This window comes from Erythrolamprus reginae, chromosome Z (assembly GCF_031021105.1).
Source record: "Erythrolamprus reginae isolate rEryReg1 chromosome Z, rEryReg1.hap1, whole genome shotgun sequence".
NCBI classification, from domain to species: Eukaryota; Metazoa; Chordata; class Lepidosauria; order Squamata; family Dipsadidae; genus Erythrolamprus; species Erythrolamprus reginae.
Genome location: NC_091963.1, coordinates 43,369,326 through 43,396,983, shown reverse-complemented (window position 1 = coordinate 43,396,983; position 27,658 = coordinate 43,369,326). Strand labels below are relative to the sequence as shown.

At 38.9% G+C, this 27,658-nt stretch overlaps 1 protein-coding gene across 1 annotated transcript in view; it reads left to right on the top strand.

Moving 5' to 3' along the window:
* RAPGEF5 (Rap guanine nucleotide exchange factor 5) overlaps positions 1-27,658 on the top strand; it is a 136,248-nt gene that overhangs the window by 96,542 nt on the left and 12,048 nt on the right. Inside the window, exons 12-20 of the mRNA XM_070729049.1 lie at positions 5,680-5,758; positions 9,959-10,103; positions 13,126-13,223; positions 14,358-14,388; positions 18,364-18,442; positions 21,396-21,545; positions 22,432-22,529; positions 24,071-24,193; positions 25,093-25,271. Of these exons, the coding sequence (XP_070585150.1) occupies positions 5,680-5,758; positions 9,959-10,103; positions 13,126-13,223; positions 14,358-14,388; positions 18,364-18,442; positions 21,396-21,545; positions 22,432-22,529; positions 24,071-24,193; positions 25,093-25,271 (982 nt within the window). The remainder of the gene's footprint in view (positions 1-5,679; positions 5,759-9,958; positions 10,104-13,125; positions 13,224-14,357; positions 14,389-18,363; positions 18,443-21,395; positions 21,546-22,431; positions 22,530-24,070; positions 24,194-25,092; positions 25,272-27,658) is intronic.

The window sequence follows — 27,658 nt, the reverse complement described above, 5'->3', positions numbered from 1 at the left end:
GAAAAAAGCTTTGAAAAAGCTACATTCAAAGTGTAAGATGCACCTAAATATTCAGCTTCTTTTAGTGAGGAAAAAGGGGCATCCTATGCTCCATAAAATATGGTAGTTACCATTAAAAATTCTTCTTGATACTTATATGGCAATACTATAGTGAGATGAGGTTATATATTATTTATGCTTATACTACCCAGCTACGATATAAACACATGTGCTGTTCATAAATGACTATCTGCAATATATCAATGTTAAGGTCTTAGTGACATGAAATCACAAACAATATTTCTGAATTAAATAAGCTTTATCAGTGGTATAAGCAATACTTCTAAGTAAATATCATATGGTGTGACACATATCTGAATTCCTACCTCTTTAAAGATAGAAATGTAACTTGACTGACATAAGAATAAAAGAGCTCTTTCATGAAGGTGTAGCATTGATCAATTGCCTAGAGCAGATGGCTGAAGGGAACAATGCAGGGTGCATAGTGGGGGCGGGGGATTCACAACAATACTGTGCTTTTTCTTTCTGAAATTGCAGCCTTAGCAGTTGTGAATTGTCTTCCTACTAAAATTTATCTTATGTCTTTGAGTATTACCGTTACACCATAAGCAAATATATATATTTGTTTTATTATTCCCTCTAGTTCAGTATCCTCATGAGCTTTTACATTAAGCCTGGAATTTAAATTGTCACTGTATCTACAAATAAATATTTCATTTTACTTTCACATTTGTAAAGATTGTCTCTGACAATTATGTATTGGTATGCACCATTATGACACATTTGCATTTATGTGGCTTACCATTTCATGTCATTGATAATAATTGCGTTTAGGGTACTTTTATTTAAAGCACCAAATACACTAAAGTAGGGATCCTTTAAAATGGGGGGGGGACCCTTTTCTAACATTTGTTTAGATAGGAAAAAAATCATTATATTGGAAGATAGCTAAACAGACAAAGATGGTGAATGAAAGAATATTAAAGAGCAAAGGGGGAAAAAATCACAGGACATTTAGCTAAGAAATGTTTTTCTTTTTTAAAAGGTCGCACTTCCTAGAAAGGAAGCAAGGACTATTGCCTTATTCTCTCTCCCCCCTTCCTCTTCACCCCCTCTCCCCATTTTTCTTTTTCTTTCTTTCCTTCCCTCCCTCCTCCTACTTCCCATGTAGTTGTCCATCTTGCAAATCTATCTGTCTGTCTGTCTGTCTGTCTGTCTGTCTGTCTGTCTGTCTATCTATCTATCTATCTATCTATCTATCTATCTATCTATCTATCTATCTATCTATCTATCTATCTACTATCTATCTATCTATCTATCTATCTATCTATCTATCTATCTATCTATCTATCTATCATCTACTCAAGCATGTATTGGTAGTATACAAAGATATAACAATATTTATATACATGATACTAATAAGAGAGAGACATAAGGACAGGGGATGGTAGGCATGCTGGTACACTTATGCACCTCCCTCTTACTGCCCTTTTAGAAATCAGGTGAGATCAACAGTGGATAGTCTAAGGGTAAAGTTTTGGGAGTTAGGTGATGATACTACAGAGTTAGGTAGTGAATTCCATGCATTAACTACTCAGTTACTAAATCCCCTCAGATCTTTATCCCATAGGAAATAGAGGAAATACTGTAGATTTAATTGGTTCTCAGCTAGTCAATGGGATGGGAACCAATTAAGTCAATTTCCATTATTTCCTATGGGATAAATAAATATATTGAGAAATATAAGGCACCCCCCGAAAATAAGACGCAGCACAACTTTTGGAGCAAACATTAATATAAGACAGTGTCTTATTTTGGGGGAAACAGGGTACATAGGATTAGGTTAATAACTCTTGAAGCCTTTTTGGCAATGTTGTTGCAGTGGGCTTTGGCGCTGAGGTCATTTGATATGAGTATTCCAAGGTCTTTTACGGAGTGAGGGTTGTCTGTAAGGTCTTGTTTATTCAGCTCGTATTTGGTGTTCTGATTCCTTTTGCCAATGTATAGGCAATGTGTTTTTTTTACAAAAAGCTCCTGCCAGTCTTGGTAGGAGTATGGTTTCCTCTTGGATGTTTCCCTTTATTTAGGATATTACTTCCTCCCTCATTGTTTATTTGATGGTATTTCTTGCTTCTCTGGGCTTCTGGAGGACTTATTGTCTAGGGTGTTTATTCCTTTCGTAGGCTCTTGGTTCTGTTTTTTAAACAGTATTTAAAAGGGTTTATTTCTGTGTCCATTGATTGCTGATTGTCTTAAAGCCAAGCTACCACAAATTCCTTAGTAGCTTTAGATTTAGCTTGATCTAAAATTTTAAATTTCTGGAAACTCTGGTTGAACTGTCCATATGTTGCAGAAATTGAGTTTTTGTCATGTTTTTCTTTTGCCATTTGATGTTTATGGGTATGGTCCGGCACTTTTCTACATTTCTGTGCCATGTATTGATTGTTGTAGTCCTTACATTGTGGGAAATGACTCCTGTTTTTTTCTTGAATATTGGGTTGTGTATTTGCTTAAGGAATAAGCAAGATTCTTGTTTCAGTACTATGTGCCAGTGGATGGAAATATAGATTGAAATATATAAGAGCATCCTTTAAAAATATTCTTTATTTTTTATTTCTTTCCTTCCTTCCTTCCTTCCTTCCTTCCTTCCTTTCTTTCTTGTGAGGTTTACTCCCACTTATTGGAGAAAAACCTGGCTTTCTTTTTCAAAATGCTGATTAGGAAATCCTGAAAGTTTCTTGTTTCAGTGGATGGAAATATAGATTGAAATATACCGTGTTTCCCCGATAGTAAGACCCCCCCGATTGTAAGACATATGGGGAGTTTCAGGGGGGTTGGCTAATATAAGCCATACCCCGAAAGTAAGACATATGTCTTACTTTCGGGGAAACACGGGGGTATTGCCGGGGGGGGGGGGAGCCCGATGACCAGCGCCGTCCTTCGCCTCGCATTTCCGGGTTGGCGAGCCTGGATTAGAAACATAGAAGAATTCTCCATCTTCCGCTGAAGGGGTTGTGGCGTTTCGGACCAGCGCCATTCTTCGCTTTGCCAAGCCGGGGAAGAGGGAGTGGCGGCGAGGCGAAGGACGGCGCTCCCCTCCGCTCGGCTTGCTTCGGACCAGCGCCATCCTTCGCCTTGCCGCGGCGCCACCACCTCTTCCCCGGCTTGGCAAAGCGAAGGATGGCGCTGGTCCCCGCTAAGCCTTCTGCGCCTGACTCGGCGAAGCGAGAGGGAAGAAGGAGAAGCGCAAGTGGATGCGGAGCACCCGGGAGGCATTTATCCGCCCGGGAGGCATTTATCCGTCCTTCGCTTTGACGGCGCTGGTCCGAAGCGAGCCGAGCGGGCGGACCAGCGCCGTCAAAGCGAAGGACGGATAAATGCCTCCCGGGCGGATAAATGCCTCCCGGGCGCTCCGCATCCACTTTGCCTTCACTTTCGCTTGCTTCTTAAGATAAGCCGGTTCGAAGGTGAGGAGATCCAGAAGAGGCGGGGGGGGGGGGGGCGGTGGAGGCGGTATTCCAACTGGTGCCTTCCTGGTGTGCTGGACCACATAGCCCATCATCCCGTGCAGGAAAGAGGGGGCTGTCTGGAGGGGGGCTATGCACCAAGGAAGATTCCCTCCGAGAGAAGGGGAAAAGATTGAGGCGGGAAGAGAGGATCGACCCGGCAGTCGCGGGAACAGCGGCGTTGCCTCCACACGACTCACTTCTCCGGCGTCAAGGTTTGCGAGACTCGGGAGGCTCCGGCAGCTGCACGCGCGTCGACCGCAGCTCTAGCCCAGGTGGCTGATTCCCGTGTTTCGCAGGCATCGTGAGAATCCGTCCAAATTTCTTGCAGAGAGAGGCAGGAGCGGGAATGGCGGGGGGAGGAAGCGTGCGGGTGGTCCTCAGCAGCCCCGGAAGGAACCGACTAAGTGAGCAGGATCCCGGTCCGGGAAAGGGATCCAGTGCTTTGGGGAAAACTTGGAGCGGGTTCCCCCCCCACCTCCACTTCCTCGGTGCTCAGCCCGGAGGGCGCGAAGAAAGGAAGAAAAGGAAAGGAAGAAAGGGAGAGGAAGAATTTTTATTGCAAATTTAATTGGTTTTTGGTGCCCAGGACAATATAAGACATACCCCCAAAGTAAGACACAGTGGGGCTTTTGGGGGTAAAAAGATAGTAAGACACTGCCTTACTATCGGGGAAACACGGTATAAGAGCATCCTTTAAAAATATTCTTTCTTCTTTCTTTCTTTCTTTCTTTCTTTCTTCCTTCTTTCCTTCTTTCCTTCCTTCCTTTCTTTCTTTCTTTCTTGTGAGGTTTACTCCCACTTATTGGAGGAAAAACCTTGCTTTCTTTTTCAAAATGCTGATTAGGAAATCCTGAAAGTTAAACCTCCTGAGGTCTTATTATCCAGCCAATTTCACGCTTGCATGTTGAGTTCAGTTGAAACTGGAATGTGCAAAATGATGTGGAAATTGGAACCATGGAGTTTCATGGCTACAGTGCAGGGTACTTTCCATCTGAAGAGTGACTGCTTTTTGATTCTTTAAACTAGAAATCAATGGGATTTGTTAGGCTGTGAAAATAGCACAGGCTTGATACATTTTTTTTTCTGCTTACCTATTATCACACTTTAAATATTGCTGTTTGAAATAATTGGATGGGAAGTACAGATACATTGTAACCATCAACAATTGAAAAGTAGTTGGTTTCAATTTGATAAGGTAGATAAATAATGTCATACATGCTGGTCAGACAGCAGCCAACATAAAACTATTAATAAAAATATTGATTTATTTACAGAATAGAATAGAACAGAATAGAATAGTTGGAAGGGATCTTGGAGGTCTTCTAGTCCAACCCCTTGCTTAAGCAGGAAATCATATCAGGCCATTTTTTACCTTTTTGTATTTAGGCCTGCAACATTTCTACTCTTACGAAAATGGGAGGGTTGATTATATAGAGTAAGTGATATATAGTAGTCTAAATAACATTTGTTCTAGAAAGTCAAGGCTGCTGTGCCCTGCAGCTGCAATGAAGTGATTGGGAGGCATCTTCAGTTTTGGATGGTGCCTGATTGGATCGTGTGAAGGACATGTGGGTGCTGGGCAGGGGCCTGAATTTTTGTTTGGGTGGAGAAAATCTAGAAGCTTTCAGATTCGGCTTTTCCCAGATGGCTTCTGACAAGCAAAGTCAAAGGGGGAAGCCAGATTCACTTAACAACTACATGATTCACCTTACTGCAGTGATTCACTTAATAACCATAGGCAAAAAGGTTGTAAATTGCAAATTTATTCATCACTGCTATACTAAAGTAACTCCAGTTAAATATAATGGAGCTTGCTTTTTAATACAGTATGTATACTCAATGCCACATTGTAAGTTATCTTTCAATGAAGTACGTTGCATTTTTAAAGTATTTAAAAAGCTGAAGTCAATTTTATATGTGCTGTAGCAATTCTTTCTTAAGTAAAAATTATCTCTTCTATTTTGTTTTGGGAGACCCATATTCTTTTGAAGTTCTTATCCATTTTCAGATTTACATATTTATCTGAAACTTTACTGTTATATTTATATTTATTATGACTTTCTTACTGTCATAGTTTGAGCTGTATTAATAATATGCTTACGTAATATACTTCAGTTATCTTGTACAATTTTAAATTTGTTTTTTTGTTTTCCTTTTCCTTTGTTTGCAGAAACTCTTCTGGATGACTTCCTCCTTACATACACAGTCTTCATGACAACAGATGACTTATGTCAAGCTCTGCTGAGACAATATCCTTCTTTATAGAACAAGAGGGAATCATTCGTCCAGGCCCCATTGTGCCTAATGATCTCTGTAGGTTAGATATAAGGCAAATCTATACAGCCTGTTAAGAAAAATATTAATTATCACAGTAGATACAACTATGTACCACTGTTTATACCTCAACTTTCATCCAAAGTTGATGGAAGGCTGATTCAGCATTACAAAACAATTTACTTCCATTACCAATAAAATGATAATAGGCTCTTTTATCAATAATACCATTTCCTTTATTCAGTTTACAGGAATATAATACAGCCATTACTTTAATTTTCAGCATAACCTAATAGCATTTGAGAATTTCACTGGAGAGGTTGCATGAAGTATGGTTTTAGTTTAATAATTTGAGATGAAATATATTCATACATTATTTATTAATAAAATTTGTATGCTACCCATCTCACTGTAGAAATCATGCTGAAAGGCTTATACTTATTCTCAGTGATTTATAATTATATTTAATTGTGTTTGTGGTTTATTTGTTTGTATCATATCTGTATTAAAAAAATAAATAAGATAACCTAAACCAGGGGTGTCAAATTCAAGGCTGGTGGGCTTGATGTGGCTGGTGGTCTGTTTTGATCTGCCCTGCAAGCTTACCCTAGAAACAATGAAGGAATGGCCCACAGCGCCTTTGCTAGAGAAAATGGAACTTGCTTAGGCTGTACAAAGCCTGCCTGGGATCAGTTTTTGCTGGCAGAGAGCTGCAGGATGCTATTGTGGCTGAAAACAGAGCATGAGTCATCAGAGCCAAAAACGGAGCCTTGAGTGATGATCTGACCACACACCACAATCCCTAGAGATCAAACACAACCTGAGGCGGCCCTCAATGAAAATGAGTTTGACACCTATGACCTAGATCAGTGATGGTGAACCTATGGCACGGGTGCCACAGGTGGCACGTGTAGCCATATCTGCTGGCACGCGAGCTGTTGCCCTAGTTCAGCTCCAATGTATATGTGTGCGCCGCCCAGCTGATTTTTGGCTCACACAGAGGTTTTGGGAAGGTGTTTTTGGCTTCCAGAGAGCCTCCAGGGGGATAGGGGAGGGCGTTTTTACCATCCTCTGGCTCCAGGGAAGCCTTTGTAGCTTGGGGAGGGCGAAACATGAGCCTTCTGGGTTCACCAGAGGTTGAGAAACAAACCATTTCCAGCCTTCAGAGGGCCTCTGGGGGGGGCAGGGGAAGATGTTTTTGCCCTCCCCAGGCATTGAATTATGGTGTAGGCACTCACACATGCACAACAGCTCACACATACGCTCATTCGGCACCCAAGGAAAATAAGGCTCGCCATCACTAACCTAGACCAGTGTTTCCCAACCTTTTTTGAGCCGCGGCACATTATTCACATTTACAAAATCCTGGGGAACATTGAGCGGCGGGGGGGGGGGTGTAAAAAAAAGTTTGGACAAAAAATATCTCTCTTCCTCCCTTTCGCTCTATTTTTCTCTCCCTCTTTTTCTCTCTCCCTTCCCTCCTCTTTCTTTCCCCTCTCTCTCCATCTCTCTTTGTTTCTCCCTTCCTTCCTCTCTTTTTTGCCCTCCTTCTCTCTCCCTCCTTCCTTCCCTCTCTCTGTCTTTCTCTCACCCTCCTTCTCCCTCTTTCTCTCTCTCTCTTGCTTTCTCTCTCTTGCTGTCTTTCTCTCTTTCTCTTTTCCCCCTCCCTCTCCCTCTCTCTTTCTCTCTCTTGCTATCTCTCTTTCTCTCTCTCTCTTTTGCTTTCTCTCTTTCTCTCCCCCCCTCTCTCTCTCTCTTGCTATCTCTCTTTCTCTCTCTCTCTTTTGCTTTCTCTCTTTCTCTACCCCCTCTCTCTCCTTCTTTCTCTCCCCCTCTCTCCCTCTCTCTTTCTCTCTCTCCCTTCCCTCCTCTTTCTTTCCCCTCTCTCTCCATCTCTCTTTGTTTCTCCCTTCCTTCCTCTCTTTTTTGCCCTCCTTCTCTCTCCCTCCTTCCTTCCCTCTCTCTGTCTTTCCCTCACCCTCCTTCCCCCCTCTTTCTCTCTCTCTCTTGCTTTCTCTCTCTTGCTGTCTTTCTCTCTTTCTCTCTTCCCCCTCCCTCTCCCTCCCTCTTTCTCTCTCTTTCTCTCTCTCTTTCTCTCTCTCTCTTTTGCTTTCTCTTTCTCTCCCCCTCTCTCTCCCTCTCTCTTGCTATCTCTCTTTCTCTCTCTTTTGCTTTCTCTCTTTCTCTACCCCCTCTCTCTCCTTCTTTCTCTCCCCCTCTCTCTTTCTCTCTCTCCCTCTCTTGCTATCTCTTTCTCTCTCCCCCCTCCTCTCCCTCTCTTGCTATCTCTTTCTCTCCCCCCTCTCTCCCTCTCTCCTTCTCCCTCTCCCTCTCTTGCTATCTCTTTCTCTCTCTTTCTATCCCCCCTCTTCCTCTCTCTTTCTCTCTACCTCTCTTGCTATCTCTTTCTCTCTCTTTCTCTCCCCTCTCTCTCCCTCTCTTTCTCTCTCTCTCTTGCTATCTCTTTCTCTCTCTTTCTATCCCCCTCTCTTCCTCTCTCTTTCTCTCTCTTTCTCTCCCCCCTTCTCTCTCTTTCTCTCTCTCCCTCTCTTGCTATATCTTTCTCTCCCCCCTCTCTCCTTCTCTCTCTCCCTCTCTTGCTATCTCTTTCTCTCTCTTTCTATCCCCCCCTCTCTTCCTCTCTCTTCCTCTCTCTATCTCTCTTGCTATCTCTCTCTCCTTCTTTCTCTCCCCCCTCTCTCCCTCTCTCTTTCTCTCTCTCCCTCTCTTGCTATCTCTTTCTCTCTCTCCCCCTCTCTCTCTCCCTCTCTTGCTATCTCTTTCTCTCTCCCCTCTCTCCCTCTCTCCTTCTCTCTCTCCCTCTCTTGCTATCTCTTTCTCCCCCCTCTCTCCCTCTCTCCTTCTCTCTCTCCCTCTCTTGCTATCTCTTTCTCTCTCTTTCTATCCCCCCTCTCTTCCTCTCTCTTTCTCTCTCTACCTCTCTTGCTATCTCTTTCTCTCTTTCTCTCCCCCCTCTCTCCCTCTCTTTCTCTCTCTCCCTCTCTTGCTATATCTTTCTCTCTCTTTCTCTCCCCCCCTCTCTTCCTCTCTCTATTTCTGTCTCTCCCTCTCTTGCTTTCTCTTTCTCTCCCCCCTCTCCCCTCTCTCTTTCTCCCAGTATCCGTGGGGCGACGGCAGGGTGATCAGCTTGAGGCGGAGCTCCAGAACGGAGGCACAGACGGCGGTGGCTAGACGCCATACATTTCTGGCGTTGCGCTGGGCATGGACGTGGGGCTTGAGCCTCGGTCCTGGTCCAGCCAGCAGGCAAGTGCCAGCCACGCAATTCCAGCATTTCCAGCCGCCGCCGTCGGTGCCTCTGTTCCTCTGTTCTGGAGCTCCGCCTCCGGAACAGAGGAACAGAGGCACCGACGATCACCCTGACGTCGCCCCACGGCTACTGGGAGAAAGAGAGAGGGAGAGAGGGGGGAGAGAAAGAGAAAGCAAGAGAGGGGGAGAGAGAGAGGGACCACCCTGCCACCGCCCCACGGCATGGCTCCTGCCCGCTGCCGCTGCCGCCGCCATCACCCTCCCCCTGCGCGCCGCCCTCCCATTGCCGCTGCCCTCCCACCAAGCCCCAAAGCTCACCTGCTGACAGGGAAGCTCCAGCCGGGCGGGGCGCCGCAACTGCTGGAAAACTTGGAAGGCGCAAAGAAGCAAGCTCAGCTTCCGGTCTCACAACTTTTTTCTCTTCGCAAAAAGTTGCGAGACCAGAAGCTGAGCTTATTTCTTCGCGGCACACCTGACCATGTCTCGCGGCACACCAGTGTGTCGCGGCACACTGGTTGGGAAACACTGACCTAGACTAATACTTAATTATGTTGTATGTTTGGGAAATTGCAATCCCTTGCAATATTCTCTTTATCCAGAGCTAAAGTGTGGAAACTCTTACATTACTTAGCATATAAGAAAGATTTTTGTTGTGTACTATACTTTAGCTTCTGACAAGAGACAGTTGCTTTCACATACTACTTAGCTTATAACAAATATTTTAGATTCTTATTGAATAAATCTTACATTCAAATCATTGAATATTTTATTTATTTCATTATATTTTAAAGCTTCATCAGAATTAATAATTACTCAAGGCTACTTATATAAATTGAAAACATTGTATATTCATACAATAGGGTGAAAAATTACATTGTTTTTGAGATTTCACCTTAATTTGCCTCCACTTATTGTGCTAAGAATCATCAGGACAAGGATGGAATTGTTGATGTTCCCTGCAGAAAGAGAAAAGTCTTGCATTTGGTGTCACAGTGGACTTCACTTTACAAGGACTGGTTGCATGAAGATGAACATTTGAAGCATTTTCTTAAGGTATGATTACTTAAATAATTTCTCATACAAAATAATAATTATACATTTTTTAAAATCCAAAACTGTACCTTAATATATATGCATCCTGTATAGTATATTTGAGGTAAGCTCACTTATTGAATAGAGAAGAGTTAGGCAGAGTTGGCTCTCCTATGACATGTGGACTTCAATTCCCAGAATTCCTGAGATAGCATGATTGGGAGTTGAAGTCCACAAATGATTCTGGGAGTTGAAGAAAGGCAAAAGGGGGCACTTTGCCCCAAACAAATCAACTCAACTTCAGTCAAACTGAGGAGTCACAACAGTGAAGGAAAGAGCCCAGCTACAAAGTGAGCGAGCGAGAGAAGAGGGGAGATCTTCAGCATGGGAAGGAAGAGGAGGCAGGTAGCAGCAGCCGCCACCTTTCGGTCAAAGGAGCGGGAGGTTCCCCACTCTCATCTGCCGGGGTTGGTCTCTCTGGCGCAGTGTATGGGAGGCAGCCTCGCGCTGGGCGCATGGGAGTTGCATGTTCCTCCTCCCGAGAGTCCCTCTTTTTTTTTTAAGCATTAAAGTTTTGGATTTTTTTAATTCACCTCACCTCATCTTCTTCCTTTGGCAGTGACTGTCCTCCTCTTCTTCCCCCTCCTTCTCCAACCCAAATTCCGAGCTTTTATTTCTTTCCTAATGGGTTTGCAAGCATTATTTGCTTTTACATTGATTCCTAAGGGGAAAATTGCTTCTACTTACAAACTTTTCTACTTAAGAACCTGGTCACAGAATGAATTAATTCTTAAGTAGATGTACCACTGTATTAGAATACTACAAAGCACATTCAGATACACACTTGGCCATGTTTGAAACTGGTTGACACAGAAAAAGCATTTGATAATTTGAATTAGCAATTTTCAAATATAAAATTGAATATGGTGAAATTTGGGGGGGGGGGGGGGAAATTACTAAAATGATTTAAAAATATATATTCAAACTAAACAGCCAAAATATTATTAAATGGAGAGTCAACAGAGTCAATAGAAAAAGCGGCCAGACAGGGATATCCAATATCACCATTATAATTTATACTTTCACTAGAAATTTTGTTAAAGTGAATTAGGGAAAATCAGGATATAAAGGGCTTGAGAGCAAGAAAAAAATATAAATTACAGACATTTGCAGACAATATTACATTGGACCTATTGGAAACAGCGGAAACATTAATTAGAGAATTACAGGAATTTGGAAAAGTAGCAGGGATAAAAATAAATAAAAATAAAACAAAAATAATAACTAAAAATCTTAGACAAGAGCAAAATAAAGAATTAGAAAGAAGACTAGAATTCTAAATAGTTAAAAAAGTAAAATAACTCAGGATTTGGCTGACCATAAAATGTTCCTCCATAAAAGAAGACAATTAGGTCATTCTACTATCACAGATTCGAAAAGATTTGGAAAACTGGACAAAATTACAGTTATCACTAATAGAAAGAATTGCATTATCAAAATGAAAACACTACCTAGATCCTGTACCTATTCCAAACAATTCCAATAAAACTTTTTTTTGAAGAATTAAATAAAATAACATTAAAATTTATATGGCAAGTGTTTTAAAAAAGAACAACCAGAAATCGACAACAGGCACAGAAGAAAAAACAAAATTAATAACAACCCTTAACAAACACATATACAGATTTTCTCCAAGACGATTTATCACCAGCTTGTCCCCTCATATCTTCTGTAACTGAGTCCATCTATCTTGCTGCTTTTTCTATTTCCCTCTTATCTTTCCCAGCATTATAGCCTTCCTAAGAGAGTCTCCTGTGTATTTCTTTTTGTATTAGTAGACAATTCTAAAAGGCAGAAGCTGTCTATCACTTTGGTGTTTTCATTGTCAGTTATCAGGATGGTTTCTTACTTGATCTTCTTTATCTTTAATCATAGACCCTTTTCTACCATACTCCTTGACTTTTTATTACTGGACCATTTAAATCACTTGTATTTTCAGCTGTCAGACTATCATCATTTTAGCACAATTATTGAATTCCTTTCTCCAATTTTAAAGCAACATTAATCTTTCCCTAATTCAGCTCCCCTCAATATATGTTTAGTATATAGGTTGAATAAATGAATAAATAAAACCACACAGAAGTGTTCCATTTGTTTGCCAATATGCATACCATAATACTTTGGGATTGTGCTTTATGTGAGGGCATTATTTGAAAAGGTATCCTATTCTGTCTACATAAGCAATAAGTGAGAAGGGCGGCAGAGAAATCTAACAAACAAACAAACAACAAACAAACAATGAATAAGGTAAGTAAGGGACTGCCTTTCAAGATAACTAATATTGATTAATGGTTGTGTGCCTTCAAGTCAGTTTTTGATTCCTGCACTGCCTGAACTAATGAATCAATTTTATTTATTTATTTCTTTTGTCAAGTACATATTGGTGAAATACAAAGATATAATAATATTTATATGCATTATACTAGTAAAAGAGAAACATTAGGACAGGGGACGGAAGGCACTCTGGTACACTTATGCATGCCACTTACTGACCTCTTAGGAATTGGGAGAGGTCAACAGTGGATAGTCGAAAGATAAACTTGTGGGTCTTAGTTGATGATACTACAGAGTCTGGTAGTGAGTTCCATGCATCAACCACTCGGTTATTAAAGTCATATTTCCTGCAGTTGAGTTTAAAGCGGTTTACTTTAAGTTTGTATCTGTTGTGTGCTCGAGTATTGTTGTGGTTGAAGCTAAAGTAATCGTTTTCTTGGCTGTTTGGAAATGGTTTGCCATTGCATTCTTCAAAGAAAAAGCGATTGGCTTCATGCCTAAGGCAGACTTGAACTCATATTCTCTGCATTAAAACACTATACCAAATTGGCTTTTTTAAAAAAATATTTAAAAAGCCCTCTTTCCAACCTTGAAAATCTTAACATGAAACATTTCTGGAGTATTGCTTTAACTGAATTGCCGAAAAACTGTACATATATTTATTTGATTCTTTCCCCTCCCCTTTTCTCTCAACTTTCTCTTCCCTTAGACAATATATAGAAATGTGTTAGATGATGTGTATGAGTACCCTATATTGGAGAAAGACCTGAAAGAATTTCAGAAATTACTTGGAATGCATCGTCGTCAGTAAGGATTTTTTAAACCCTATTTTGTATTTTTTCCTTTAAATTATAATTAGGGGTGAGGATTTTTTGCTAATTTTAATGGATTTGTTTTTTGTAATACCAAGTAATCTGGTTTCAAGTATTTAATGTTTGCATAGACAGGCATTCATTTTGCATAGTTTATAAGGGAATAACTTGAAATAATAGGTTTGATACACAAATAATTAATAGTTTTTACTAGCATTGTAAAAGGTTTGTTACAGAACTGTTGGATTAAAAATAATTACTATCAGCATAAGAGGTAGAAGAAAGCTGTTTGAATAGAGTTTTAATATACGACACAAATTTATTTTTTTCTCTGCAAGAGTACTGAACGATCTGCATCAGTTTTTTGTCTCTGTGAAATATGATTTATGGATGAGTACAATGAAACAGTAGTTGCACAATAATTATTAACTTTACATTTTCAATGGGCTCCTCAGTTGCTTTTCGGGGTTTGAGAGATTTGTCCACTGACTTAAACAGAATGTTGATTTGACATTTTAACAAAAGTCATTATTCATTTTTATCCCATAAACATATTATTACATGAACACAACTGTATTTTCTTAAATATAATTACATATTTTCATTTATATAGTACTGGTATGATTATTATATAATTTACTATTAAATATTTTAAATAAGAAATGACTGGCTGAAAATAATACTACATTATATATAATTTTTTTATATATTTTACTGGGTAAATGGCACAATATTGGAGGGCATCTCTATGTTAGGCTGGGAGAGCTCTTGTCTGAAATTCAGAGAGCTCCTGCCACCAATACCACTAAGTATTGACTGGATAAAAAAGGTATCACCCTTAAATAAGGCTGGAATGATTAGTTTTTATGTAGGCAATGACTTTTGTATAAACAAATGTTATAAATATTACTTCTATCAACAATTACTGTCCTAACAATTGCTGTTACAGGTTACTAGCTAATAACAGCATATAGGAATAAGTGATATCCTTATCATATATGATAGATATGGTGTATTGTTAAAAGTGTTAAATTAAATGTATAAATATAGAAGTTTCAGGCCGTTACATTCTGTGCCACTTTTTAGTAGAGATTGACAAAAATGAATAATATACATATTTTTCTTTCAGCACAGTAGATGAATATTCACCTCACAGAAAGGTAATATGAAAATGTGCTAACATTATTTTAATTCTAATTTAGCAACTTCATTTTTCTTTGCTGTAGATTCTTTTAATTAATAAAAATAAACAGCTAAAATAAATAAATAAATAAATAGGGAAGCTGCAGCTTTCTGTTGGGATTGTTAAACCTGTTTGCTAATGATGTGGCTCTGTGTCCAATCATAGAAACAAAAATTAAAGTGTAGTTTGTTGGCATGCATTGTGGAGAAGCCAAGTAATATTTTCTGTAGATAACGTTGAATCTAAATGGATTTTGACAGAAAATCTGGACAAAGTTATTGCATGCAAATGTTAGGAGTAATGACATAAAAGAATACTATATATGCCTTTACCTGTGTAAGTAGTGTATTCTCATATTTAGAGAATTAATGTTTAAGTGTGTTCTTTTCAGAAAAATATATTTATTTATGTAGAAAATGTATATGGCTGCTCAACTCATTCCCAGTGACTCTCAGCAGCTTACAAAGATAAGACCCCAAGTACGACCCCCAATTACTAAAGCAAATAAATCACTTGATAAGTTCCCTATCACTTTGGGGTCAACAAGTTTATTGGAAGAATCATATCTTCATAGCTTTGTAAGAGACTGTCAAAGTGGGAGCCAGTCTTATCTCTGCAGGGATGATGTTCCCTGGGATGGGTGAGGCTTCTTGATTTCACTAGATGGATCTCTTTAGAAGAGGAACTCTGAAAAATTGGCTAAAAATGACAGAAAAAAACCCCAGTCCTTCAAATAACCTGATCTTAAGCCACTTAAAGCTTTAAAGGTGACAGCCAGCACCTTGAATTGAGAGTGATGACGTATATGCATACCTTGGCTTGCACAAAACCACCTCATTTTGAACCAGTTGAAACTTCCAAATATTTTTAAGGGTAGGCCCATGTAGAGTATATTTGTAGTGGTCAAGATGCAGGGTGACTAGGGGTGTGGATAACCCTGAATAGTTTTCAAATATGAGTGCAATCATTCCAGAACTTTGGGGTGGGGGTTTGCTTTGCTCCCAGTTACCTCTTACTTGGATTATTGCAATACTCCCTACATGGGGCTGCCCTTAATGAATATTTGAAATACTCAACTGGTGCAAATTGAGGCTGAACAAGTAGTTAATGGTGTCCGGTATGCAGCATGAATAAAATCATTATTATGGGAGCTGCATTGACTGCTATGTGTTTCCAGATGCAATTTAAAGTGCTGCTTGTCATCTTCCATAGTTTGGAAGTGGGCTACATATGGGAATGTCTTCTCCCAAAAGTTTCTATTAATCCAATTCAGTCTAATAGACTGGCTGCAGATCTCACCAGCCAAGGAATGCTGGTTGATAGGTATCAGAAATTAAATAATAGCCTATTCCTTAAACATCCTTTCTTTGAAACTCACGATGGTCCTGACTATGTTAGTCTTTTTTAAGGCTTTAAAGATATGTCTCTGTTCCCAAATCTAGGTTCCCAAATGTATTAGGGGCTTTATTATCTGATTGCATTGCTAATTTTAATGTAATTATGATGATAATTTTCTGTTGCCTGTACATATAATTTGTAACCCTTTTTTTCTTTTTATGTTTTTAATTATTGTGACACCACCTATCTGCATGGGGTATGGGATCCTCAGGGAGGGGTGGCACCTCTGGTGTAAGGGCATGTTATGTCCTTTTTTTGGTAGCTCATTTATGGCAGCTTTTAGGTCAGCTCTTTTACTTTTGGTCCTCACCTGTCACTTGGCTCTTACCTGGGGCTCCTAGTAACTGTAGCAGCAGCCACCCTTCAACAGGCTGTCCAAATCAGGATGAGAGTAGCCAATGGGTCATTGACCTTCAGCAAGATAGGGGCTTGTCTATCCCAAGCATGTGAAGACAGGTTTCGGCAGACAGAGTGGATGAAATCTATTAGAATAGGCCGATAGTCATAAAGGTGGTCTCTGCAAGCAATGTGGTACGCTAAGAGCATTTCAAGACATGAAAGATGCCCTGGTCAACCACTAGGGGAAGGGAAACTGACTGCAAACCTATAACCTTGTAGCTATATCTATCACTGGAAAAGGCTTCAGGGACTAAACCTTGAGGCAAAATCCAGAACTGGAGTCCCAGAAGCAGTTTGTGACTGTGTACAGTTATCGCATTCTGATAACTCCTGCGACATGGCTGGAACCAATCATATTGGCCTTTGCCATTCCATTGGATTATTTCAGAAACATGGAGAGAGGGGATCTGTGGCTTGGGTAACAGTCTATCCTCCATACATACCCGTTCAATTTTGGACAAAATTGAACGGGTCCAAAGACGGGCTACAAGAATGGTGGAAGGTCTTAAGTATAAAACGTATCAGGAAAGACTGAATGAACTCAATCTGTATAGTCTGGAAGACAGAAGGAAAAGGGGGGACATGATCGAAACATTTAAATATGTTAAAGGGTTAAATAGGGTTCAGGAGGGAAGTGTTTTTAACAGGAAAGTGAACATAAGAACAAGGGGACACAATCTGAAGTTAGTTGGGGGAAAGATCAAAGGCAACTTGAGAAAATATTATTTTACTGAAAGAGTAGTAGATCCTTGGAACAAACTTCCAGCAGACGTGGTTGGGAAATCCACAGTAACTGAATTTAAACATGCCTGGGATAAACATATATCCATTGCAAGATAAAATACAGGAAATAGTAAAAGGGCAGACTAGATGGACCATGAGGTCTTTTTCTGCCGTCAGTCTTCTATGTTTCTATGTTTCTATACCAACCTATCCAGGCTTCACGCTCTGGGGAGTCCAGAGCATGATACCATGCTCTCTTGAGACCAAAGGATGCCAATGCAATGCTTACTTGCAGTAAATTGGATTGAGATGGGCAGCTGTTCAAATTGAATAAATGAATAAATAATAAAATAAAAGTATCAGAAGCAGAAAATAAGGTTTCTGTGAATGTTGTCATTAAAATTACCGTATTTTTCGGAGTATGAGATGCATCTTTTTACTCCCCCAAACAGGGTGAAAATTTGGGTGCATCTTATACACTGAATGTAACCCATCCAACAAACTGCGCCCTTTGGTCTCTGCCTTGCAAATTTACCTCCTTGCAGCAAACTGCAGCCCAGAGCCTGATTAGCGTAAGCAATTGAATATCAGTCTCCGACACACAGCTGATTCAGAAACAGGCACGCCACATGCTAGAATTGAAAGTGAAACTTGCTGCAAGGAGTCAAATTGCTCCAAGGTAGACTGTTGGCAATGTTGGACTGCTGAAAGTGCTAGCAGGTAAGTCAATAACGATAAATGAATATAAGATGTTCAAATTATTAGACAAATTATGCTTGATCTGAAGAGGCCCGGCACTATTGTGTCTTCTTTTTAATAGCAGAGAATAACTATACTTCCAGAAAGCCATATCAAATTTAAAGATTTGTAAAAGTATAACCTGAAATGTAACAGTATCCCTTTAAGTATTAAAATAAAGCAGCCGAGTTAAACTCTGAGTTAGTCATGTTTGGAGTAGATCTATTTAAATAATTGGGAGGAGTTAGTGTGACTACATTTAAGAAAACTTTCTGGCATTAATATATTGCCATAATGTACATTTCCCCAATTCTTTGCTATTTCTATAGGTCAGACATATATGCACAGAAATATACAGCGGACAGTGTATATCATCTGTGCTGTTTTCTGTTTGCTGTTTGGCAGGCAGAGAGGCAGAGGTCTTTTTCCCTTGTTTTCCTCCCACAAAACTAAGGTGCATCTTACACTTTGGTGCATCTTATACTCTGAAAAATACGGTATTCATCTTTCTTGCTCTTCTCCCTCCCCCCTCTCTGTGTATGTGCATGTAAAGGATACACATTCTTTATATCTCCTATTTTCAATGAATAGAATGTGATTAGACAATTTAGACAAATTGTGCATAGACTTTTTTCTTAGTTTCCTTTTTTAAAACATCCAATAATTCTGGCAATCTTTTTTTAACTGTTTATAGCATAAAGCCATTTTACATCAATACAGCCTCAAGCAGAACTGGCTTCAGACAAGAGAATCTGTGAATGAAACAGAAGAAGGTAAGCATGAAAGGAACACAAAAAGAAAAAAATATCGTATCAACAGATGTTTTTTTAAGACTTTTAACTATTATTAATTGGATCAAATTGTTTTATTATGTATTCTGTATTTGTTGTGAGCCGCCCCGAGTCCACAGAGAGGGGCGGCATACAAATCCAATAAGTAAGTAAGTAAGTAAGTAAGTAAGTAAGTAAGTAAGTAAGTAAGTAAATCAATCAATCAATCAATCAATCAAACAGCACCTGCTATTTGGATGTAAAAATGCTGATTCTTATTCAAAATTTTCCCTCATCTGTCCAGCCACAATCTAATGTCCTTGTGGAGTTACATCAATCCTGTTAAATGTCAGAATTGTGACCTTTCTTCTCCACATGACCATATAATTGGAAACTGGCTTGGGTTGAATAATAATGAAATTATGCCTTTGCTTAAAATCTTCCCAACTGGATTTTTGGATAGTACACCAATCTTTACTACATATGGGAGAAGGGGTAGTATTGCAAATCTTCAAGAATCCGTTCATTTCTGCTACGACAACTATGGACTTTTCCCAAGGCATCACAATTTAATTCAATATTGAAGGCCACACAGTTGATAAAATTTTCATTTTGGAACAATTATATAGTCTGTAGGTGGAAGACATTAACAACTGTGCTGTGTCATAGTTTTTCTGGGAAGATAGTCTTGTTAGATTGGTCTGCTGCAAGTACTTTATGAATTGACCTGGCTTGCAACAGAGCCTTGGAGTTTTCCAGTGACCTCCATTTGGCCTCTTCTAGTGTTTGGATTTTAATGCAAAGTGTTGCCACTTTAAATTCTTGTAATAATTCTTGTAATACAGTGTTACCTCTACCTAAGAACACCTCTACTTAAGAACTTTTCTAGATAAGAACCGGGTGTTCAAGATTTTTTTTCCTCTTCTCAAGAACCATTTTCTACTTAAGAACCCGAGCCTGGAAACATTTCCCAGGAAATTTGAAAGCGACATGAAGGCCCGGCCAGTTTCCTGCCATTTCCCCTTTAATCCCTGCCATCTCGGGCTTTCTGGGCTGCCAGAGGAGCCTTTCGGTGGTGCTTAAGGAGGCTTTGGCAGTCCAGAGGGAATAAACTTCTGCCAGCGCCCAGTGAAAAGAAATGCTCCCTTCGCTCTGGGCAGCCCAGAGAGAATGTAGCGTTTTCCTTTCTCTGAGCACTTGGAGAAGGAATAAACAACTTCATTGTGGTGACTCCCACATGCTGCATCCCATACACCCGGCGTGAGGTTGCCTCCCAGAGTGCCTGAGCATGGAAAGGCAAACGTGGACAGTTCGCCCCGGCCGGATCAACTCAGCTTCAGCCAAACTGAAGAGTCACCGCAGTGAAGGGAAGGCGCCGGCTACAAAGTGAGCAAGTGAGAGGAGAGGGGAGCCTTTCAGCATGGGAAGGAAGAGGAAGCAGGTAGCAGTAGCCGCTGCCTTTCAGTGAAAGGAGCAGGAGGTTCCCCCCTCTCACCCGCCTGGGTTTCTCTCTCTGGCGCAGTGTATGGGAGGCAGCCTCACGCCGGGTATATGGGAGGTGCGTGTTCCTCCTCGCTGCCTCAGAGTCCCTCTTTTTTTTAAGCCTTAAATTTTTTGATTTTTAAAAAATTCCTCTTAGCTCACTTTCTTCCTTCGGTAGCGTCTGTCCTCCTCCTCCTCCCACTCAAATTCTGAGCTTTTATTTGTTTCCTAATGGGTTTGCATGTATTATTTGCTTTTACATTGATTCCTATGGGGAAAATTGCTTCTACTTACAAACTTTTCTACTTAAGAACCTGGTCATGGAATGAATTAAGTTCTTAAGTAGAGGTACCACTGTACTTCACTTGTTTCAGGGAAAGAATTATGAATATAACAGCCTTGTGGTATTTATCGTTTTTGTCCAAGTAATTTTAAATTATCAAATTACAATTATCCCAAAAATATAAATGTTATCCATGGTCTGAAATCCAACTTAAACTTCTACCCTAAAATCTTCCCAATGTATCTTTCAGTCTTTAAAAAGTGAATTTTGCTTAAAGAAGGATGAATCAAGTAATATTTTTAAATTATGCTCAAATGGTTTCTGGGGAAAAAAACTCCACTGGTGGTTCACATGTACCCACATGTATGCACAAACATTTTTAAAATATAAGACCAATAGCAAACTTGAAAATCCATAAATTAACTTTACTCCTTTACATATTCAGATAGTATACATATATACAAGGTAGAATAACAAATGGTATAGTTCCAGCCAATAAAACTAAATACTTATAAGGGATGAAATCCCTCTTTATATTTGTGATTGTGTATGTGCTTAAGTTGTATTAATTTTAAGAACAATATTTCATTTTAAAACCATAGAATTACTCACCACTGATATCATTAATTTGTGTACAAAAATGAAATACTTAAATCAGCAATTATATGTTTTATTAGGAATATTTATTCATGCCTTGACCATTATTCGTAAGACTCAACATTTTCTTACATATTATAATTTTTAAAACCAGTAGGCCAATGGTTCCAAATCTAAATTAAATACAACAGAAGTTAAGACTTATCATTGACAACATTATGGGTAAGGTAATAATTCCTCTTATTATACACTCAGTCCTATTGTGTTATATAACAGGAGATAACAAAAATCATCTGGTTCATACCAGTTCTTAAAACGTAGGCAAATACTACCTCAGATGAACAACAGCACTTAATGACATACGACATGATGACATATTACACCAGGTCAACATTTATTTAACAGAAATCACATCTACTGTTCTCTGATCTTTAAGTAGATTCACTTTTCCAAATCCAGATCCTAGAATAACTGTAATTTCTTTTATCAAAGAATGACTGGCAAGCTGTCCAAAACAGTGCAATAATTTAAGTTTTTACGCCTTTCAATAAGAATTTATTTTGTTGATGGGATGATTTTCCTCTCTCTTTGCAGTTTTTTGCCATGTGTATGTAACACAACATTCTTACATCAGTGTAAAAACTAAATTATCCACTTCAGTTCAAGAGATTTTGAAAATTGTAGCAGAGAAGCTCCAACATTCCCAGGAAGATCTGGCTCTAGTGGCTCTTTCATTCTCTAATGGTAAATGATTTTCAGCTATTAATATTTTAATACTATTTTTGGTATCTTATCTGTAAATTATTTTCTAGTGCAGATGTAGGTCTCCTCCAGTGGGTCCACAGCTGGAAGGCCAAATTTACAATAAAGAGCTATTCAGCAGAAAGTAGTTTCCATGACAACTGCTAATACTTTAGTTCTGCTGTATAATAAATTCCGCTTCGTTTCTACATCGAAAAGGATTTCTCTCCTTCAGAGACATGTTGTAAGGTTTGCATTCACAGATAACTGGATACTGTAAGATTTGCAAACTCTAAGGTTTGCAATTTAAAACTACCCGTATAACAAAAATGCACTCTGCAAAATGTTCTACTTTAAAGTAACCAAGTGATATTTAGATATGAAGGCAAATTGTAAGAAATGTTACTTTTAGAAATGAATGGTTTTAAAATAAAGATAGTCATTGATTATGATCCCAATTGATCCCAATGCTTCTGTTGCTAAGTGAGACATTTGTTAAGTGAGTTTTGCCTCATATTATGACCTTTCTAGTCAAAATTGAATCACTACTCTTCTTAAGTTAGTAACATAGTTGTCAAGTGAATCTGGCTTGCCCATTGACTTGGCTTGTGAGAAGTCGTAAAACTTGATCACATGATCCAGGGACACTGAAACTGTAATAAATATGAGTCAGTTGTCAAGCATTTGACCAAGATTGTTGAATATGCTGAGTCTGACAGCTGACAGATTGTTGAATATGCTGATTCTATACACTGCTTAGAGAGGGCTGTAAGGCACTATAAAGCAGCATATAAGTCTAAAATGCTATTGCTATTATAGATTCAGAACATGTCTACAGCTATACATGTGATATAGTTTCTTACTATGATTCTTTTCCCTGCTTTTGAAGAAAAACATGAACTACGGCCATATGATTTAGCAATCTCCAAATCTCTTGAGTTATCTGCTCGTATGTTTGTATTTCGAAAGGATCTGACAGATACTTTGGTAAGTCTTTGTGGTTCTTGTTTTCAGGTGGCTTGAAGTTTTAAACTTTGTTAACTGTATTACTCTCCTATAAACTCAGTATGAACAGAAGTTAGGGGAATCATTAACTAGATCATTTCTCCCCACCCTACAACCCCTCCAGGTATATGGACTTAAATTTTATCATAAACTAAGTTGTGTGGGGAATTCAGGACCTGCATTCTGGACTTCTGGAGGATTCAACAGCTAAACAGTGAAAATGTTTGGATTTGGATAGATCATGTTTTAGATTAGTAGATGTCTTATTCTAATCATATGTGACATTACATATGTAGTGGGGAAACAGTTGATGCTTTAAACTCCCAACTAACCTTAAGGGCTCATAGTGAATCCCTGCCAGGATTTCCAGTTAAGGAAGAAAAGAAATTCTGTCAGGTTTTAGGCAAGAAGTGTGAAACTGCTGACCTCAGGTATGGTTGAAAGTTAGAATTGCATTAAGATCCTTCTGTATATTATCTTTTAAAACTGTGTATTGTGTGTGTATTTTTTTGATAACCTTAATAAAGTTGATTTTATTTCAATCCTGGAATTAACTAGTTGTTCTCTGTAATTCACAACTACTCTATTGAATCTGCAATGGTCTTTTAATTGTTGTTTTCCCACTATATTTAGCCAGATAAGTTGAGGATTTCCCAAAGGTTTGTGTAGAAATTGATTAGTAAAGGACGGACTAAAGTGGAAGCAAGAAGATGTCCTTTGCTACTCATAGAGATGGGTTACCACAGAACCTAAAGATCCCAAAGGAAGGACCAAGGATGCCTTTCTCCCATGTTATATCATTTTTAGAAAAAAATATTTGCACAAATTCAAACTCTCTATTTTCTTGAAGTATTTATAAAGTAAGAAAATTATGAAGGGTTAGGTTGAATGTATCAAATCTTGATTAATATTAAAAGATAATCCATATGAAGAAATGTCATTTTTAATTTTAAAAGTTTGCTTTAAGTCCTATAATATAGTGGTTCAGATTATCATTTTAGAATTCCACATTGCAAAAATTATTATTATAACTGTATTGAAGGAAAGATTAATGGAGATTCTGAGTCATCCTTGGCATTTTAATGTTGGTACATATTTACTGTGAATTACGTTCAGTTGAATGTAATGGGATATATTTCTGATGCAGAGCAAAAGCACATGATAGAGTAATAGAAAGCTGTTAGAATACTATTACTACCGGTACAACATGCTTGTTTAGATCTTAGAAAAACAATTTAAAATTGACTTGTAGTAACATTTTATTGGTATGACAAATATGTGATATTTGCTTCAAAATGGCCCTTATGTATCCCGTTGATTACTATTTTTTTGTTTATATTTATGTAGTTGCAAATATAGATATTTATCTTCATGGTGTTCCTAATAAGACATATGCTACTGCTCTAAATATTAAAATTAATTAGAGGCCATAATGATTTCAATGCAAAAATATTTAAAATATTTCTTTGCAACTAATTTTGAGCTGTATATGCTTCTTTTTAAATATGTGTCTCTTTATTTAGATCCCTTTTACTGAAAATGAGGAAATCCACCAACGATCGGTGAAAATTCTGGGGATTAACACCTGGGACCTTGCTTTAGAATTAACCGTTTTTGACTGGAATCTTTTCAATTTGGTTCATGAAGTAAGATGATAAATCTGCACACTAACTATAAGTGTTTTCTTTAGCTTTGATGAATCACAACAGGTTTTCTCATGTAATTATTTCTTTGTAATGTTTTGGGTCATTCCATGATCCAAAATGCCATTTTAACTTCAGAGTTCCACAATGTTTTCAACTTTGTGGACTGCCGGGGGATGATGGGGGATAGTTCAGTGTGTGTGGATGGGAAGTGTGCATGTGCACGCAGTTCCATTTGTATGGATAGTAAGCACATGCACCTGCTGCTTGTGCAACTGGAGAGCACACACTCGCCTTCTGCTTGCCTGAGTGGGGCAGTGAAGGGCTACCAAAAATTTTACTACCACACTGTGGGTGTGGTTTATGCAGGACGCCTTGAGTTTTTTCTTCGGAGAGGGGCGGCATATAAATCTAATAAACTATAACTATAACTATCTTTCAGTGTAAATTGGGTGCTCTGAGGTGGAGCTCCATTTTTGCTACCCCAGTGTGTTCAGCCCATCTGGGTAGTAGCCCGCCCCTGGAGTGGGGATGCACGCAAGCTTTCCCATAAATTTTGTGGCCCAGTTCTGAAAGGCTGAAAGCCCAGTTAGTGAGTCACGGCTCAGGCGTTGGGAATTTTTCTGCTACTTTTTTGACAAAAAAGAAAAATAGATTTAATTCTGTTCTCAAAAGCTTTTCAAACTGAAACCGGCAATGATTAATCTATATTAAGTCACAAACAATCTGGTTATTACTTTTTTATATAGTTTTAATTAAGAGTAATTGCAAAAATACTTTACTGAATTGGTATACATTTGTTGAAGTTAGTAATATGGATTATCTGCCCAAGCAGCAAAAATTACATTTTTCAGATTATTAGATTTTGATTTGTATTTTACCTTCTTTTAAATGTCTTCCAGCAAGAATTGATATATTTCACCTTCAGCCGACAAGGCAGTGGGAAAAATACTGTGAATCTTAGTCTTTTGCTTCAAAGATGCAATGAAGTTCAACTTTGGGTTGCCACAGAAATACTACTCTGCAACCAGCTCTGTAAACGTGTACAACTAGTGAAGAAGTTCATTAAAATTGCTGCTCAGTAAGTTAAAAATTAAATGAATATTGATAGCTGATTCCTGTTGAATCCACTCAATAAGGGGTAATGAAAGAGAATATTTTATATATTTGACCTTGCCTATTGAAATATTCATAGAAAAGCTATGCTTAATTAAAGAATTATGTACCATATCCAAAATTTGCTGAATAGTGATAATTCCTTTCGTTTCATTTGTCATACATAATTTATTTCTCCAATTGCTTCTCAGTTTGGAACTGTATTTTTGTACACATAGCGATGCTAAGCAAAGTCCTACTGAACTACCAGCTATTATTAAAAGTTTATTAGTCTTATTTAATTTCTCCAGGGCCTATTTCAGTGGATTTAAAATAAATATCTGTACCTCTGTTAAAATGCTAGGTTTTTATAATGTAAAATATCAGATCAAATAAACCACTTCAGAATTTTTTCCACCTTTAATATAAGTTACAAAATTCAATTTAAAAACAAATCAAGATTTCTTAGGAGAAGTAACAATAAAAAATTACAATATTGTGATTCCATAAGTGTGCACACCTTTAAACTAATATGTTTTTATGACAAATCCAAGCTTTTGGAGTAGGAGCCTGTCAGCATAGCATATCTTTCCTAGGGAATCTTTCTTTTGCAAGAAAAAGCCTACTTTTTCTTACAAATGCTCTTCAAATGTGTCAGATTATGAGGACATCTCCTATGCACAGCCCTCTGTAAATCACATCACAGATTTTTAATTGGATTTAGGTCTGGGCTCAGGCTAGGCTCTTTTCAAACTTTGATCTTCTTCTGGTGAAGACATTCTTTTATTTGGGTTATTGGGTTATCATCACATTAAAAGGGAATTTTCAATCTTCAGCAGAAGAGCCATGTAGTTTTTGTGCCAAAATTGACTGAAATTTGGAACTGTTCTTAATTCCTTCCACCTTGACCAAAAGCCCCAGTTCCAGCTGAAGAAAAGCCACCTCAAAGCATAATTCTGCCACTACCATTGTTCTTTTTGTATTGCACCATGTTGTTTTTGTGTGTCAAGTACACTTTTTTTGGAATTATGGTTAAAAAGTTCAACCTCCATCTTACCAGTCCATAACACATTTTTCACATGCTTTCATCAGACTTGATGTAGATTCTTGGAAAATGTACCTGAGCTTTGATGTTTTTCTTTGTAAAAAAGGCTTCCATCTTGCCACCCTATCCTACAACTCAGACATATGAACAGTATAAAAGATAGTTGTCATATATTATATATAACCAGTACTTGCTACAAATTTCTGGCAGCCTCTTGGGTCAGTGTTCTTGTTTTTTCATCAATTATGGAGGGACATTCATGTCACTGTTGTGCCATATTTTTTTGAACTTGCTAGTGATTGTCTTCATTATGTCTTCCATGGAATTCTTTGAAATTATTTTTGTATCTTATCCTGACTGGTATCTTCCATCAATGAGATCTGTTTGATTCTTTGTAAGATCTCTGCGGGTCTATGACTATTCACCTCCTCCACTTGGCCACACCTCATTGTGAAAAGGCATTCGGTCCTACCTTTTGTCCTTGGCCAAAATGGCCCTAGCTCTTTGTTCCAGTCCCTACATCCCAGCCCTCTCATCCCAGCCTCTTTGTCCCAGCCTGTTCGTTGAACAGGCCCAAAAGTCTGTTAACTATGGGCTTTTGGGGCACATGGGACACTTCTCTGCCAACCAATCAGAAGAAGAGAAGAGACCCTGCCCCCCCCCCAGTTATTTAGAGATCTGTGCCTTGTTAGGAGGTGTTTGTGGTTTGATGAGGTCAATAAAGGGAAGCCTGTTTCTCTACATCTCCCCTTCTGCTTCCTCTTTCCTGCCCCCATTTCAGTTTTACTGTTTCCCTTTCCATTCCAGAAGACGCAGTACAAATTCTCCATTCATTGGGATCAGCCTTGATTGTGTCATTGGATGGGATATATACAGTCATTGTGCCCACCCTGTTCCCTCGCACGGGGGGGAGGCAGTAGGAAGATGCCGCAGTAGCTCCAGACTAGACCACTCCCCCTTCCACTGACCCTGAGGTTCTTGCCCCTGCCAACACCCCTTCCCTACTTTGTCCCAGCCCCATTCGGTGAAGGGGCTGGGACAAAGGGCCTGGGATGGGAGGGACTGAGTGTAGGGACTGGGGCAAAGAGCTGAGGTGTTTCGGCCAAGGACAAAAGACAGCGCCAAATGGTTGGGGGGGCGGAATCCTGGGGACCAACCAGGCATGGTCAAGCAGAGGAAACAAATAGTCCCATTCTACTCTCTGCAGACCATGGCTTTTCTGTAAGAACCAACTGAATAAATATCAGAAAATTCCTAATAAAACAGATGAACTTTATATGAGCTTGATCACAATATTTTAATGGTGGAAGATATATACTGATCATTAT